The sequence below is a fragment of the Microcebus murinus genome, chromosome 7 (assembly GCF_040939455.1).
Source record: "Microcebus murinus isolate Inina chromosome 7, M.murinus_Inina_mat1.0, whole genome shotgun sequence".
NCBI lineage: Eukaryota > Metazoa > Chordata > Mammalia > Primates > Cheirogaleidae > Microcebus > Microcebus murinus.
This window is the reverse complement of record NC_134110.1, coordinates 69828982-69846324: the sequence shown is the minus strand read 5'-3', so window position 1 is coordinate 69846324 and position 17343 is coordinate 69828982. Positions and strand designations below refer to the sequence as shown.

At 35.5% G+C, this 17343-nt stretch overlaps 1 protein-coding gene across 3 annotated transcripts in view; it reads left to right on the top strand.

Annotated features, from left to right (window-relative positions):
- LRRC69 (leucine rich repeat containing 69) overlaps positions 1–17343 on the top strand; it is a 91471-nt gene that overhangs the window by 32126 nt on the left and 42002 nt on the right. For all 3 annotated transcript variants that reach the window (XM_020288915.2, XM_020288912.2, XM_020288913.2), the window contains one exon: positions 3515–3586. In XM_020288915.2, coding sequence (XP_020144504.1) covers positions 3515–3586 — 72 coding nt within the window. The remainder of the gene's footprint in view (positions 1–3514; positions 3587–17343) is intronic.

The window sequence follows — 17343 nt, the reverse complement described above, 5'->3', positions numbered from 1 at the left end:
GATGAATGGGATTAGTGCCCTTATAAAAGGTATCCTAGAGAGATCGTTAGCTTTTTCTTGGCCATGTGAGGACACAATAAGAAGTCAGCACCCTGCCACCTGGAAGAGGACTCTCACCATAACCTGACTATGCTGCCACCTGATTTTCCAGCCTCCGGAACTGTGAAAAGTACATTTCGGTTGTTTGTAAACTGGTCAGTCTGCAGTACTTTGTATGGCAGCCCAAACTGACTAAGGTGCTATAACTCCTTCTTAGAGGTTCACAAAATATATTAGCATTTTTAAAGTACTGAGAAGTCCTGCATTAAAGCTGCTTGACTTTGTTAAGAAAGCGTTTCCTAAATTTAACTGAAAACTCTTTTTTTGTAGTGAATACTAGCCTCTAACTCAGTGCCCAGTATATAGTTGACATGAAATATATGGTTGCTTTATATGAAATCTAAGCTCTTCAACACAGCATACCAGACATGTGTTGTTTTTGTCTACCAAGCATCCATTTCTGCTTCTTCCCACAATGGTGTCATGATTTGATGTTGTGAAATCTTCCCTTCCTTAATCTGTAAGGTTTGCCTAGTGCTGATGTGACCCACTGGTCAGGCCAGGACTGGCCATTTAGAATATTCCATCACACTGGACATAGTGATTTGTTTGAAGATAGGCATATGACTTAAGCTAGGCCAAAGACATGGAACTTTGCTGGACTGGCAGAAATAAGTGTATTATTCTTTGTTCTGGGATTGATAACTTGGAGGAATGTAAGTCCAGATATGCCGGTGTCTATCTTGCCACTCTTTGGGAGGGACTAACTTTAATGATGTTACCACAATAGAAAGAGATGATGACCTTATAGAGCACCTGGAACCAGCCATATATAGTGTCAGCATTTTTTGTTTAATTTCCCTGTTACCTAGTCAATTTACCTATTTGTCAATTTGGGTTGAGTTTCTGTTCATTTGCAACCTAAAGAATCCTAACTAATACACATGGCATTCATAAAAGGCCCTTCATAACCTGACCTCCTCCTTCCTTAGTGCTTTTTGCTCAGTCTGTGATTTAGCTATACTAGATGTATTATTAGTCAGAGTTTTCCAGAGAGATGTAACCAGTAAGACATTTACATCGATCAATGGATATACAAGAAGGAATTTCTAAGGGAATTGGCACACATGATTATGGACACTGAGAAGTCCCACAACAGGCTGTCTGCAAGCTGGAGATCCTTGGGGTGCTGGTAGTGTGGCTCAGGCCAAGTCTGAAAGCCCAAGAACTAAGGAAGCTGATGGGGTAATTCTCAGTTGGAGGCCAAAGGCTTGAGAACCTGGGTGAGGAAGAGTGTGGGCACTGGTTTAAGTCCTAAAGTCCAAAGGCTGGAGAGCCTGGAGCTCTGATGTCCAAGGACATGAGAAGAATAGTGTCCTAGCCCCAGGAGCAAGGGAGGAAATCACCTTTCCTCTGCCATTTATTTTTTTTTGTCCAGATCCCTGCCCCGTTGGATGGTGCCCAAACACTTTGAGTGCAGATCTTCCCCACTTGGTCCACCAACTCACAAACCAGTCACCTCTGGAAACACCCTCACAGACACACTCAGAAGTAATGTGTGGCCAGTTCTCTAGATTCTTCCTTAATCTAGTCAAATTGACACCTAAAATTAACCATTACATCACACTTATACTTTATCCCAAACAACTGTTTCCTCTTAATGGACCACTATACGCCCCAAAGATCTCAAAAAAATCTCAGCTTAAATTTTATTTTTTTTTTCCAGGAAGCCTTTTCTGACCTTCTAACACCAAATGTCCTATTGTTTTCCCCATAAATCTGTATTCTTAACCCTTTGTAACACTTATCATTCTCAGCAATAACTTAGTTATGGCCTATTTGTAATTGTTTAATCCTTCATTAAAGACTTGTGGGGAATGTGCAGATGCAAAGAGAAAAAAAAAAGATAGTAACAAAAATATCAACAGCAGTAACAGCAGCAGTCAGGGCAGCAATAACAAACACATGAAAAAAAGAGCCAACAGCAACAGAAGGAACGCTACCAAGTGTTTTCAGGTAGAGTGAGAAGTCTTTATATCTTAACACGTGGATACTGACAGAACAAATCAAGAGTCTGAACATCTCTGTGGCGAATACAATGCTAAGGCGCATATGATGGCGATGGAAGACTATGGAAGACTGAACAAGAGGAGCACACATGTGGTACACAGCAGATACCCCTTCAAGGACTTGCTGCCTAGCTGTAGGGAGTGGTGATGGCAGACAGCCTCCAGCTGTCAGCTCTTTCAGGGTCTGCCTTTGCTGCAGAGAGCTCTTTTCTTGATCTCTAGGAAAAGGTCATGCTTTTCTAGAGCATCCCACATCCTGTGACAGAGCAAGGAAGGGGTCTAAAGGCTTGGCCATTTCTGCCTGATGGAGAACAACTTGGATGGGCAACATCCATTCTAGAGCTCCCCACTCAGTTGAACAAGGTTTTACTGAGTCTGGATCCCACCTCAACTTCCCATCTGCCCAGTCTTGCTTCCTGACCCTGTCTCTTACAGAGTGGATCCCCAATAAACCTCTAGTCCCTCAAATTCCATCTCAGCATCTGCTTCCAGAGAATGCAGCGTATGATAACATGCGATAAGACTGAAGAGGAAAACAGTAGTCATGACTAAAGAGACATACCATCTCCCTACGGAGAGGTTTGGCCATCAAAATATGAGTGACATTTCAGAAATACCTCTACGAGTGGTTGGGACCATTTAGTAAGTTATACCAATAGCTTTCAATTTTTGAAATGTTTTTGATGTTTCTGGTTTTGAAAAGTACTTATTCTTTGCTTACTAGTAGAAATACCAGAATCCAGATGCACCATAACAACTAGGTGGTTACTATGGTAATGCAGAGTCACATTGGCCATGTAGATAGAGACAGTGACAGATTTTATTTCCTTTATAAGGAAAGGGTTGTGATAGCACAGTGCTGAGCAAGAGATAGTTGCTTAATAAATACTGGTGGAGTTGTCCAGGATTATATCTGTTTTTTGTTTCTCAAGAATTCTTTCTATATTAATATACAAAATATCTATTGAGTGCACATATTAGGTCCTTTAGTAAGCACTTTCAGATGCTTAGTGACTCATTTAATCCATTCAACAACCATAGGAAGTTGGGGCTTCTATTAACATTTACGTTTTACAAATGGAATGATATGGGGAAATTGAAGTACAAAAAAATTAAGAAATTTGCCCATAGTTAGTTATAGTTAGTAACTGCCAGAGGTGAGATTTGAATGTAGAAGTAGTCTAACTCATAGCTACCAAGTTATGTTGCCCTGGAGTGGTCAGAGGAAATGCAGAACTCAAAGATATCTAGGACATAGGGATCCCCTTGGGAAAGATGTGCTGAAGAATTGAGTAGGCAATTAGAAAAGATGGTCACCTCCATCAAGTTCGAGCTTAAAAAAACACTAATGATATTAAATGTTAGATTTTAAAATATCTTTCTCTCTCTTTTGTTTTCTGACACAGGAAATTTGTGAACTTAAAAAGCTAAGAATCCTAGACATAGCTGGAAATCTTATTCAGATATTTCCATTAGGAGTAAGTAAAGTCAACTTCTATTATAATTGAAAAATAATTTTGTTTATGCCATTGCGAATAGAAAAGTATGAGCAGACAGTAAAACCTGTAGTAACTGGAAGCTTAAATTATACAAATGACTCAAAGTTTTGCTTTGTTTTAGAATTTCAAAAACTGTTTCCTCCCATGCTTTTCTTTGTGTTCTGTGCCTGCTGAACTTGTTTGAACTGAATGAACTCTAATTGCTATCATAAATATTTTAATATATCAGTTATGATTAAATTTTTTGGTTATTACACACTGCTTTTGGTCACCTCAGACTTTTTGAAAATATTACTTTCCAGAGCATAAATTTTTATCCCTTGTAATTAATCCAAAGGTGACACTTTTGTTAGTTGTTTTTAAGCCATAAACAATGAAAAATGCATCATTTTCCATTTGGGAATGAATTTTGAACTTGTTTTATTTCAACTAACTGAGAAACCATTCATCTTGGCAAATTCTAACTTTTGGAAAAGAAATGACAGTTTTTCATATTGCATTTTCATATCCAAGTGAGCATCTTGAGCATTCAAGGTAATAATGAGAAGCCCATCAATCCAGAAGATCTTCAATAAATAGTTGTTGATACATGAATTGTTTTTCTGATTAATCTGCTCCAAATTGAGATATCAGTCCCTTTCACCCCCTAGAGTAATATTTTATACTGAGGATCATTTAAATATGAAAAAATGAGTGCAAGTTTTTGTTTTAGAAACAAATACAGGCTTCTTATTGTGGTAAAATATTCATAACAAAATTTACCATCTTAACCATTTTAAGTGTAGAGTCTGTGGCATTAAGAACCTTTACATTGTTGTACAAGTATCACCACCAACCATCTCCAGAACTTTTTCACCTTCTCCAAATGAAACTCTGTATTCATTAAACACTAACTCTCCACTCCTTTGTAGCACCTATTTTAAGAAGTTTCTATAATATAAATATTCTGAAATAGGATGTTTTCCCACTCCTTTGCAACCACAAATCTACTCTCTGTCTCTGAATTTGACTACTCTAAGTGCCTCATATAAGTAGAATCCTACAATATTTGTCCTTTGGTGGCTGACTTATTTCACTTATTATAACGTCTTTAAAATTCATCCATCTGACCACATGGATCAGAGTATCCTTCCTTTTTAAGGCCGAATAATGTTCAATTACATGTATATACCACATTTTTTCTATCCACTCATTTATGGATGGACACTTGGGTTATTTCCACCTTTTGGCTATTGTGAATAATGTTGCTATGAACATGGGTGTACAAATTTGTTCTAGTCTCTGCTTTCAGTTTCTCTGTGAATATAACCAGAAGTGTACTTCCTGAAGTATGTGGTAATTCCATGTTTAATTTTTAAAGGAATCACCACATTGTTTCCAAAAATATACAGGATTGAATGTTTAGTAAGAATTGGATATTGTTACTATTGACCTAAAAAATGCTACACGATTTTATTCATCCTTGGGGTCTTAATTCAACTCTTCATGTCCTGTGATACCTGTCTGACTTCCAAAGCAAACTTCTCATGGTACCACTGTAGCTTGGGCCATATAATAGAGTAATTCTTTTTTTAAGTCTGCCTCGCTCTTAGACGGTAAGCTTCCAAAGAGAAGGAATACTCTCACCTCTATACCTGCAGTGTCTTGGATTTCAACTCAAATATTTGTTAAATGAATAAATCTAAAAAATGTTCCTAAACTGTATTTAGTATTCACCTTAGTAGCGCTATTAATTTGTTGTTTCTTCTACAAAGTGATTCTGTATTTACATTTTTTAAATTGACAAATAATAATTGCATATATTCATGGGGTACATAGTGATGTTTCAATACATATAATGTATAGTGATCAGATCAGAGTAATCAGTATATCAACCATGTCAAACATTTATCATTTCTTTGTGTTGGGGACATTCAGTATCCTTCTTCTAGCTATTTAAAACTATGTAATATGTTATTGTTAACTATAGTCATCTTGTAGTGGTATAGAATACTAGAACTTATTCCTCCTGTCTAGCTTTAATTTTGTATCATTTAACACATCTCTCCTTATCCCTCCTTTCCCCCTACCTTTCCCAGCCTCTAGTATCCTCTGTTCTACTTTTTACTTCTAATTTTAAACACCATTACTTAGGTCCCATTAATTTAAAATAATTTTGACAGGATCTGAGTTGATTCCATCTTTGTAGCACCTATTTCAGAAATTTCAGCAAACACTCTACAATAAGATCATCTGTGCATTTATCTGAGCTTTGGTCCAACTGTTTCAAATTATTTTGGTCCAAGATGTTCAAAATCAAAGTTTTCCACATTTCATAGATGAGGTAAATGATGGGACAAGTGATGGACATAGAGGATAGATGACTAAATCTAGTTGATGATTATCTGGGAGGCTAAAGCTGATGGATTGCTCGAGGTCAGGAGTTCAAAACCAGCCTGAGCAAGAGCGAGACCCTGTCTCTACTATAAATAGAAAGAAGTTAATTGGCCAACTAAGATATATATAGAAAAAATTAGCCGGGCATGGTGGCGCATGCCTGTAGTCCCAGCTACTCAGGAGGCTGAGGCAGTAGGATTGCTTGAGCCCAGGAGTTTGAGGTTGCTATGAGCTAGGCTGATGCCAGGGCACTCACTCTAGCCTGGGCAACAAAGTGAGACTCTGTCTCAAAAAAAAAAAAAAAATAGTAGAAAGATCAGTAGAGAGAAAGCAAAACTTGGAGGCTGATATGATTTGATATATTATTGCCCAATTTCAGTACATTCCCAGGTTCTCATGTAAAGGTATTTGATATCTAATTCCAATTTAAGACATATCAAATTTTTTATTTTAGTCATTTGCAAAGTGTCCTCTGTTTCTTGAATGAATAGGTATTAAGATTTATTTTAAGATAATTTTTTTTCTACCCATTTAGTTCCCCTTTCTTCATTTTTCCTTTTGTAAGTAGCATTTATCTAGTTATAGAAATAACTCATTCATTATAGAAAATGTGGAAAATAAATAAGTACAGAAAGAAGAAGCTGTAAGATACCTTTACATTTATCTCCCAGAGATATCACTGTTCATTATTTTCTTCAAACATCTCATTTTTATATGCTCACTTAAAAAAATTAAAATTGAAATTATACTACATAAATAAGTGTGTATCTTACTTTTTCATTTTCACTTAACATTGTATATTGAGTACTTTCCCTAAATGAATATTCTTCAAATATGCAATTTTTAATGATTGGGTGTTCTTGTACCTTTTCTTTATCATATGGTCACTTTTTCTTACATTTTAATTTATTGCTGGGATTAGAATCAGATTTTGAATTAACAAGCCTTTGAGGAAAAGGATGATCTGAAAAAATGTCTTTTATTTTTATCTCTCGGTGGGAGAGTAACATTTCTGAAATATGGCCTGTAGTGGACAGTGGACAATCTATGGAAACACTGCCAGTTGTTAAGTTAGTGCAGGAAACAGTGATGCTTGGTGTGTTAGTTCCCTAGGGCTGCCATAACAAAGTATCACAAACTGGGGCTTAAAGTAACATTTCTTTGTTTTCACTTCTTAGAATAATGAATTGTGGCCCACCCTAATCCAGTATGACCTCATCTTAACTAGTTATATCTGCAAAGACTGTTTCCAAGTAAGGTCACATCTGAGGTTGCCTGTGGACATGAATTTTGGGGGGACACTCTTCAAGCATTATACTTTCGTAGAACACTGAACTCTTTAGCACTCTATCTACCAACTGTCTGTGCAGCAGACGTAATCTCTCCTATGTGAGGCTTATATGACAATTCAATTCAACAAACGTGGTGGCCACACTCGCTCCTAACTCTGGAGAGTCAGGTGGACAAATATGGGTGTTGCTCTGTGGGAACTCTGGAATTTGTATTTTAAGAAATCTCTAAAAATTGAAGTGGGCCCTGGTGAGGTCCTAAGAAAAGGATAAATAGTAAAGGAATTTAAAATTAGAAAAATTAAAGAAACTGGCATTAATTAGCTTTGAAAAAGAAGGGGGGAGGTAGGTGGTAATTTCATCACTGAATTCAAAATAGGAAGGGGGAAAGTGACCAGTTGCCTTTATAACTTTTGATAGTGGAACAAGAAAAAATACACAGTTATTTGCTGCAGAAGGGATTTGGGTAAGATATCATAGTGGGATTTCTTGGAAGAAAGGGTTACTAATCTCTTTCCCTAGGGTAGAAAACCCAGTCTCTGAAGTAGTTGTGATTGAGTCCTTTCGACAGAAAGGAAAGTAAATTACTGAGTTTTATAGTTCCTTTGAAACAATTTTTAAAAAAATCTTTTAAACATAGGTCTTCTTTCTCTGGCTCCTTTTCCCCTCAGGAGTCCAGTTATTTTTCAAACTGCAATCACTTGAAGAAGATGACCTGACAAAAGTGAGAAAAAGTTTTAATAGTCATCACCAGGGGGCACCATGAGGTTTGTCTTTAATGTGAAGTTTATAACAAAATATCACATATAAAACATTGCAGACCGAACAGAAAAACTTCACATTTCAGTAATGCTCTTTGTTAGAATTCTCCATGAGCGATCTATCTAACCACCTAAACGAAGTATTATGACTTCTTTTCAAATTGAGAAATGGTGTTAAAAGTTATCTTTCTTGATCAATACTTTGCCATTAGCTAGTAATTTGCAAGTTTGCAAAGTAGTTTTCCATGCTGTCAAATCTATTTGATATTGAATAATCCTTTGAAGAAGATAGATTTGGTATCATTCTTTCTTTCTTTCTTTTTTTTTTTTTTTTTAAAGAGACTCTGTTGCCCACGCTAGAGTGCAGTGGCATGATCATAGCTCACTGCAACCTTAAACTCCTGGGCTCAAGTGATCCTCCTGCCTCAGCCTCCTGAGTAGCTAAACTATAGGCATGCACCACCATGCCTGGCTAATTTTCAAGTTTGTTGTTGTTTGTTTGTAGAGACAGGATCTCACTGTGTTGCCTAGCCTGGTCTCAAACTCCTGGCCTCAAATGCTCCTTCTACCTCGGCCTCCCAAAATTGCTGGGATTCCAGGCATGAGCCACCACACCTGGCTCTATCATTATTCCTATTTGGAGCTGAGAATATTGAGGCTCCAGAGAAGTAATTTGTCTGAAGCTGTTACCCTCAAACCTGAGGGTGCATGGGAATCCCCTGGATGGCTTGTGAAACTCGGAGAGCTGGGTCCCCACCCCTAGCGTTTCTGAGCCAGTGAGTTTGGGGCCCCCAAATTTGCATTTCTATTAAGTTCTCAGGTGATACTTATGCTGCAAGTTTGGTGACTGCACTTGGAGAACCACTGGCCTGAGTTACAGAGCAGTGGTAGAGCTGGAACTTGCACTCTGGACACTTGATTGTAAGCTCAGGACTCCTTCCACGTTGGCACACTGCCTCTGAGAATCTGTTCTTTGCCCCAGGAGTGACGGGCAAGGATGGTCCCTGTTATGCTACACAAATAAATAAGGCATTTCTTTTATCTAATTGGGAGTTTGGGTTCTGAGAATTTCACTGTGTCCTTGACTAAAATGATACTCAAGGAATATTCCTTGAACAATAGAATTCTTGTGTACTGGGAAAAATATTTGACATAGAAACTAGAATTTTGGTATGTGAACACAAGGAATGCCTTTCCATTTGGAGGCTCTGTTTTGTATGTTGCTTAATCGAGTTAGCCTTATTCCTCTTCAGTCACACTATAGATGTACTTGGTGCATGTATACCATTGACAAAGCTTCCTGATTCATCAATCTAAATGTTGAAGAGGTTTTTAGCATGTGACTTTAACGCTAAATTTTATTTTGGAGAAATTGTGGGAAGGCCCAAATCTTTACCCTGTTACTTTTAATCGTTTCTGCATTTTGTCTTTATAAAATTTCCCATTGACAACAGGTGGTTGTAGTTTGGAAGTGAAACTCAGGTTTAGCTAAAACATTTATAAGGACACAGATAAATGCGACAGCTTGTGAGAAAGTGTTTTGCTGAGAATAGACAAGAAGTATACTTAAAAAGATATAAATTATGGCCAAAGCTACATTTTCCACAGTTGCTGCTTTCTTTCAGTTTCAAATTCATGATATTAGCATTCATTGAATCTGTAGCTTACATAAACAGATTCTGTGTCAAAGTTAAGAATCTTAAGTATTTGTACATCGCTAAGGTTTGTAGGCACATAGTGTTTTTATAAGAACAAAAATACAAGGAGGGAAAGCTTCGTGCAATGGTGTTGTCATGAGAAAAATTATGCTTGGACTATTTATGGGGGATAGTAGTTATAGCACCTATTCCATTTCATCAGTGTTCCCCTTTTCCCTCAAGAATTCTTTAGCATTATCATCAATCAAGTTAGAGAATAGTGAAAGCATTTCCCCTTTTGCAGTATGAGAAACACAGGAGAGAAAAAAATGTAAGCAACTTTCCCAGAAACACAAATTGTTTGAATAGTGAACACAAGATCTGAATCCATTATTCCCAAACAAAAATTAAATTTGCCTCGCTTAACAACTTACCAGTTGTGTTACCTTGGACACATAGCTCAATTACTCTGTTTTGTTTGTTTGTTTTTCCTGTGTAAGTTGGGGATATTAATAACATTGTATCATAACACTGTCAGGAAAATGTCTGACACAATAGTCGGTGGTCAGCAATGATAGAATGAATGACTAAATGAGATAATGTATACAAATCCTTTATTAGTGCTTGGCACATGATAGATATCAGATGTCTTCTTTTCATCTTTCGGTTTGATCTGAGCTACCTTACCACTGAATCCACCCCAAATTCATGGGTGTCTTTGAAGGCTTTCAAAGCCATGAGATCACTTGAATAATTGATTCTAACTTGCAAGTTCCAGGGTAACTACTGGTCTGGACCAAGGGTGCACAAAGGTGGCACGGTTTCAGCAGCACACTCTGCTTCTTACTCTCCATGTTCTCTTTGCCAAATAGCTATTCCATGTTATTTTCATCTGCAGACCCATTTGCCTTCTTTTGGCCTACCTTGGTTAGGCAAAAAAATAGAACCCTTTCCCTGGGTAAAGATTGATTCTCTACTTATTTCTGTCTCATCCTTTCCCCCTCCTTCTTGGCTCACTTGGTTGCTGATTGCCAGACTAGATTTCTTGGAAACTAGGATCCCTTGTTACTGAACTTCCTTTTTCTTAGACTCTTTACTCAAATTGCTGCCAACTTCTTACCCAGGTTTTTTCTCGGATTTTTAGTTTATAGTGATTCTTTCTATTCATAGCCAATACTGATGGATTTTGATCCACACCAGTCTTGGCATATCTTGCTATGCTGTCCTTGAGTTTAGACACTGTCTGACATCTAGCATGGTACAGACCCTGGTTTGCTGTCACTCTGCCTGACACTTGTCTAATTCATAAAGCCTAACTATTTCACAAATGTTCCCAGGGTCTTTTGTTATTTCACCTTTTTTTTGCTTAATACAAAGTCAAGTGAAGAAAACCTTTTTACTTTTAAATGACTTTCATTGTTTACAAATGAACTCATTTGCCTTCAATAGAATGATTTCCATGTATGAGCATTTACACACAAATATGTGCACATACACACAAACATTCCCAGGGAAATCATTTAGTTTTGGCTTAAAAGAAGTGTTTCTGTGAAACCGATTGAACACTTGGAGAATGTTATATTTCCAATTTCAACATGTCCCTGATCAAAACTGTCCTTGAATGGTCTAGAAAATGCAATACAATTGTGGGAAAGAAACTCCTTGGGAAAGTGAAATCGTGACACTTGCCTTGTATCAAAACCTCCATCAAAACTTTCCAACTTCTTTCTCAAGATGGTTAGAAAATAGCCTGAAAGTTTAAAAATGATACACATTGAAGTGTCCATAAAACTGGGGTCAACAACATCCCCAAATATCAGCACAATCTAGTGATTTTGTTTAAAGTATCCGTTTTGCTCAAATAGCCATGAGAAATCCCAGTTGTTCACCTCATCTTCTTTGCTATTCGGCCTCTTTTGAATCGCAACATTAGAGATCCACTTTGTTCTTGTTCCCATATGGATACTTTATTTTCTGTCTCTGTTGAGTATTGAGGAAAGCTATACTCTGTCCTTGAAGCTCATTAAATGCCTCTCTAAAATTTGACCCTGATTTGAAAATACTATATTTTTCTTTGGTTGTCAATGTTGCCTTCAGTGGCTCAGTTTATTAGGAGACATACATTTAAAACAACATTCACTGACCTTTTAAAAAATGGGATACAGGCCAATACTTTCCTAATGGAAACCCCATGTGGGTTCTGCGGTTTTATGTAAGTGATGTAAGCTTAGCTAATATAGAATTAGTGAGTTCCAAAACTTGACTAAATGCTTTCCCTGTCACTACTTTTATGAGAATGAGATCATGTTTTCTGCTAGTTCTTATATGGGGGTGGGTAAAGAGAAGGGTGTTGAATTATATGTTATTGCTTCTTTCTCCATTCTAATTCTAAAATGTCACGGGTAGACTTTTTTTGGAATGAAAGCATAGAGAAAATTCATGAAATTTACCCTGGATGCAATGATGATTTTTTTTTTTTTTTTTTTTTTGCAAACTCTGGTTTAAAAATCAAGGGCCCAATTAAGTTAGGGTGTACAATTGTTATTCTCTGTGTAGCTAAATTATTAATCTGATTTTCAATTAATACTTCCATATGTGATTTTATCAAAATTAAAGATAGGCTGGTCCTGGAGGCCTGAAAAATGTGTGTGCTGCATAGGACCCTGTTTCACATGGTGTGGTGGTTGGTGAGCAGTGTTTAGCTTCCCTTGGAAATTTTATTCTTCTAGCCAAGTGGCTAATGGAAGTGATTGAGGAGATAAAAGGGATGCTTTGCTTATCTTTAAAATGAAGATTCCAAAATTTAAGCAATATCCACCTCACTTGTTGAGAGGTAGGAAGGAAAGGCATATTTGCTCAGAAAATCTGAGAGTCAGAGCTTCCATGTTTTCTGCCTTATGACAAATGTGAAGTTCAAATGATTTCAAAGTCAGGGCCAGTACTTATCAGAGAGTAAACTTAGTAAAGAATGAGAAATATTTTAAAGAGAAAGTTTGATTGAAATATAGTAATGTGGCTCTTTTGCAAACTGTTTAAGCATTGATTTTTATTTCAGTGATTTCTATCTTCCTCCACCCCTCACCAAATAATCTCTTTGCAGGCAGAGACTTTTGTCTCTTTACTCTGATGTATTCCAAATGCCTAGAACAGTGCCTGGCACACAATAGGCACCAAATAAATACTTGATGGGTGGATGGATAGATAGATGGGTGGGTGGGTGGATATGTATTTTACCTAACAAACATGACTGCTTTGCTCTGTCTGAAACATCATTAATTTGTAACGAGTAATCACAAAGTTGTTCTAAGGCAGTGGTTTTCAACTGGGGAAAATTTTGCACCCCCTGTCCCAGAGATATTTGACAATATCTGGAAACATTTTTGGTTGTCAAAACTGAGGAGTGGTACTGTTGGTGTCTACTGAGTAGAGGCCAGAGATCCTGCTAAACATTCTGTAATGCTTAGGACAGTTGCCCATAACCAAGTATTATCTGGTCCACCATGTTGGTGTTCAGATTGAGAAACCCTGATTTAAGGGATTTACTATTTATTCTTTTATATTTTCCAGGCCTTAATCCTTATAAAATATATCCTTATCAAATAGATTTTGGAGTACAGAAGAATCAGCAATGGTGCTTGTTAAAATTTTGATCACTTGCCCCATGCTCATATATTCTGAACTCTTACTAATAATGCTTTTGGCTTTAAAGTTTAATTTTTTGATATTAATATAGCTATTTATAATAGTACTATTTTGATTCATGTTTATATACTTTATTTACACTCCTTACTTTCAACCTTTCTATATCCTTATATTTTAGATATATCTTTTATAAATACCATATGATACTTCATTTTTAAAAATCCAATGTAGTAATCTTTTTCTTTAAATTGCAGTATTTAGTTCATCTAAATTTAATGTAATTTTTGATTTATTTGGGTAAAATAAATATCTTACTATGTATTTTTAATTTGTTTTACTCATTCTTTGTTCCTTACATTCTCTTTTCTTGTCTTCTTTTGAAATGATTAGGTATTTTTATGATTCAGTTTTTAAAATCTTAGTAAGGAAGTTTTATACCATATTACTTTTGTTTTAACCGACTATCCTAAAAATTAAAAAAAAATTCTTCCACTTCCAATAATAATACTATTATTATTAATTGGTACTTACACCCTCTTCTTAGATAATGCAAGAACTTTAAATAAATCTATTTACCCATCTTCATTATTTTTACAATTTTTAATTGTCATATAATAATTGTACTTGTTTATGGGGTATAGAGTGAGATTTTGATATATATATATGCAAGGTGTAATGATCAAGTCAGATTTATTAGCATTTCTATCACTTCAAACATTTCTCATTTCTTTCTGTTGGAAACATTCAAAATCCTATCTTTTTGAAAATTTGCTACTTGAAAATATACAATGAATTATATTCACTATAGTCACCCTACAGTGCTATGGAACACTGAACTTATTCCTCCTATCTAGCTGTAATTTTGTATCCATCCATTAACCAACCTCTCTCTATCCCTTCTTTCTCCCTACCCTTTCCAGCTTCTGTAACAATTACCACAATTCTACTCTCTACTACTATGAGCTCACATATATGAGTGATAACATGGGGTCTTTATATTTCTGTCTGACTTATTTCACTTAACATAATGTCCTCCAGATTCTTCCATGTTGCCTCACATGACAGTATTTCATTCTTTTTTATGGATGAATAGTATTCTACTGTGTATATATGCCATACTTTCTGTATCCACTTATCCAGTGGTGGACACTTAGGTTGATTCCATATCTTGGCTACTGTGAATCATAGTCCTGTAAACATGGGGGTGCAGATATCTCTTTGATATACTAATTTCCTTTCCTTTGAATCAATAACCAGTAGTGGAATTCCTGGAACATATGGTAGTTCTATTTTTAGTTTTTCTGGGAGACTTCCATAACTGTTTTCCATAATGATTGTGCTAATTTACATTCCTACCAACAGTTTGAGTTCCTTTTTCTCTACATCCTTGCCAGCATTTGTTATTTTTTGTCTCTTTGGTGATAGTCATTCTAACCGGGGTGAGTTGATATCTCATTGTAGTTTTGATTTGCATATCCCTGAAAATTAGTGATGTTGAACATTTTTTCATGTACTTACTTGTTGGTCATTTGAGAAATGTCTATTCAGATCTTTTGTCCATTTTTAATTGTGTTATTTGTTTTTATGCTGTTGAGTTGTTTGAGTTCTTATATATGTTAATACCTTGTAGGATGAATCATTTGCAAATACTTTCTCACATTCTACAGACTGTTTCTTCACTCAGTTGATTGTTTCCTTTGTTGTGTAGGAACTTTTTAATTTGATGTAATCCTACTTCTCTATTTTTGCTTTATTTGCCTGTGGTTTTGAAGTCTTACTCATAAAATCTTTGCCCAGACCAATGTCCTAAAGCATTTCCCCCATATTTTCTTCTAATAGTTTTATAGTTTCGGGTCTTACATTTAAGTCTTTCATTCATTTAGATTTGATTTTTGTACATGGTGAGAAGTAGGGGTTTAGTTTCATCCTTCTGTGTGTGGATATCCAGTTTTTCCAGCACTGCTTATTGAAGGGGCTATCCTTTCCCTAATGTATATTCTTGGCACCTTTGTTGAAATCAGTTGGATGTAAATATATTGACTTATTTCTGGGTTCTCTATTCTGTTCCTTGAGTCTAAGTGTCCGTTTTTATAAAAGTACCATGCTTTTTGGTTATTATAGTCTTGTAGTATATTTTGAAGTCAGGTAGTGGGATGCCTCTACTTTTTTTGCCCCCTCAGGATTACTTTGGCTCTTTTGGGGTCTTTTGTGGCTCCATATGAATTTTAGAATTTTTTTCTCCTTCTCTGAAGAATACCATTGATATTTTGATAGGGATTACATTGACTCTGTAGACTGCTTTGAGTAATACAGTCATTTTAGCAATACTAATTCTTCCAGTCCATGAACATAAAGTGTCTTTCCATTTTCTTGTGTCCTCTTTAATTTCTTTTATCTGTGTTTTGTAGTTTTCATTGTGGAGCTCTTTCACCTCCTTGCGTAAATTTATTTCTAGGTTTTTTGTTTTATTTTTGTAACTATTATAAATGGTATTTCTTTCTTGATGTCTTTTTCATTATTGCTGTACAGAAATACTGATTTTTGTATGTTGATTTTGTATCCTGCAACTTTACTAAATTTATTTATTAATTCTAACAATTCTTTGGTGGAGTGTTTTGGTTTTTCCATGTATAAGATCATGTCATTTGCAAAGAAGGACAATTTGACTTCCTCTTTTCCATTTTGAGTGCCTATTATTTCTTTCTCTTGCCTAATTACTCTAGGACTTCTAGTATTATGTTGAATAAGAGTAGTAAAATGAGAATCCTTGTCTTGTTCCAGATTTTAAAGGAAAAGCTTTCAACTTTTTCTTTCTGAAAGGTTTCCTCATTGAGTATAGTGGTAGCTAGGGGTTTCTCATATATGACCTTTATTGTATTGAGGTGCATTTGTTCTATACCTTATTTGTTGAGAGTTTTTATCATGAAGAGGTATTGAATTTTATGAAATATATTTTCTATATCTATTGAGATGACCTTATGGTTCTTATCTTTTGTAACTTCCATAATGCAAATATTTGTTTGCTTAATGGTGTTCTATATGTCCCATAGATTTTCTTCATTCTTTTTAATTTAATTTAATTTTTTGTGTGTCTAACTATTTTAAAAGACCTATCTTCAAGTTCAGAAACTCTTATTTCTTCAAGTTTATTTTTGAAGTTCTTGAAAGTCTCAAAATATATTTTTTTTAGAGATCGGATCTTGCTATGTTGCCCAGGCTGGAGTGCAGTGGCTATTCACAAGCATAATCATAGAGCACTTTATCGTGTTTTCTATTCTTTTGTTTTTTATGCTTCATTCTAAATATGTTCTCCTGATATATTTTATAATTTAATAATTTACTCTTGAGCTATATCTGTATGTTGTTAAGCCCATCCTTTAGGTTATTATTTTAAATTTTATTTATTGGTACAATTTTTGGTTGTTTCTTTTTCAAATACACTGTTTTTTTTTTAAATATTTTTAAGTTATCTCCTGAAACTTTTAAAGTTGGCTTTTATTTCCCAGAACATGTTAAGCATAGGTGTTTTAATACTTGAGGCTGAAAATCCAATATTGGAGAGAACTTTTGGGGAGATTTCTGTTATTCATTGTTTGTGCAGATTCATTCATTCATTCATATCAGACAGATTTCTCCAGAGAAACAGTTTTCAACCTTGTATACCATCATTTCTTCTAATATAGTTTTTTATTTTTGATTATGATTTGGACATTATATTTGAAAAATTATTTTTGAAAATAACTTAAAGGCTTAGTGAGGTAAATTCTTAGATAAAATTTTCATTTGCTTTTGCATGAAAAAATAATATGACATCACTTTAATTCAATGGAGACAGTAATAATATCATACCACTTTAAGGCGGTTTCCATTCTTAAGTATCACATAGAAAATCCAAAGCTGCACTGATATCTATGTGGGCCTAGATAATGTCTGATGTATCCTTATTTTTTGATGAACACCTTTTTGATCTCAGGACAGCAAAAGTGATTCCAAATGTAGCACTTATTTCTCTGGATATCTGTCTGCTCCTA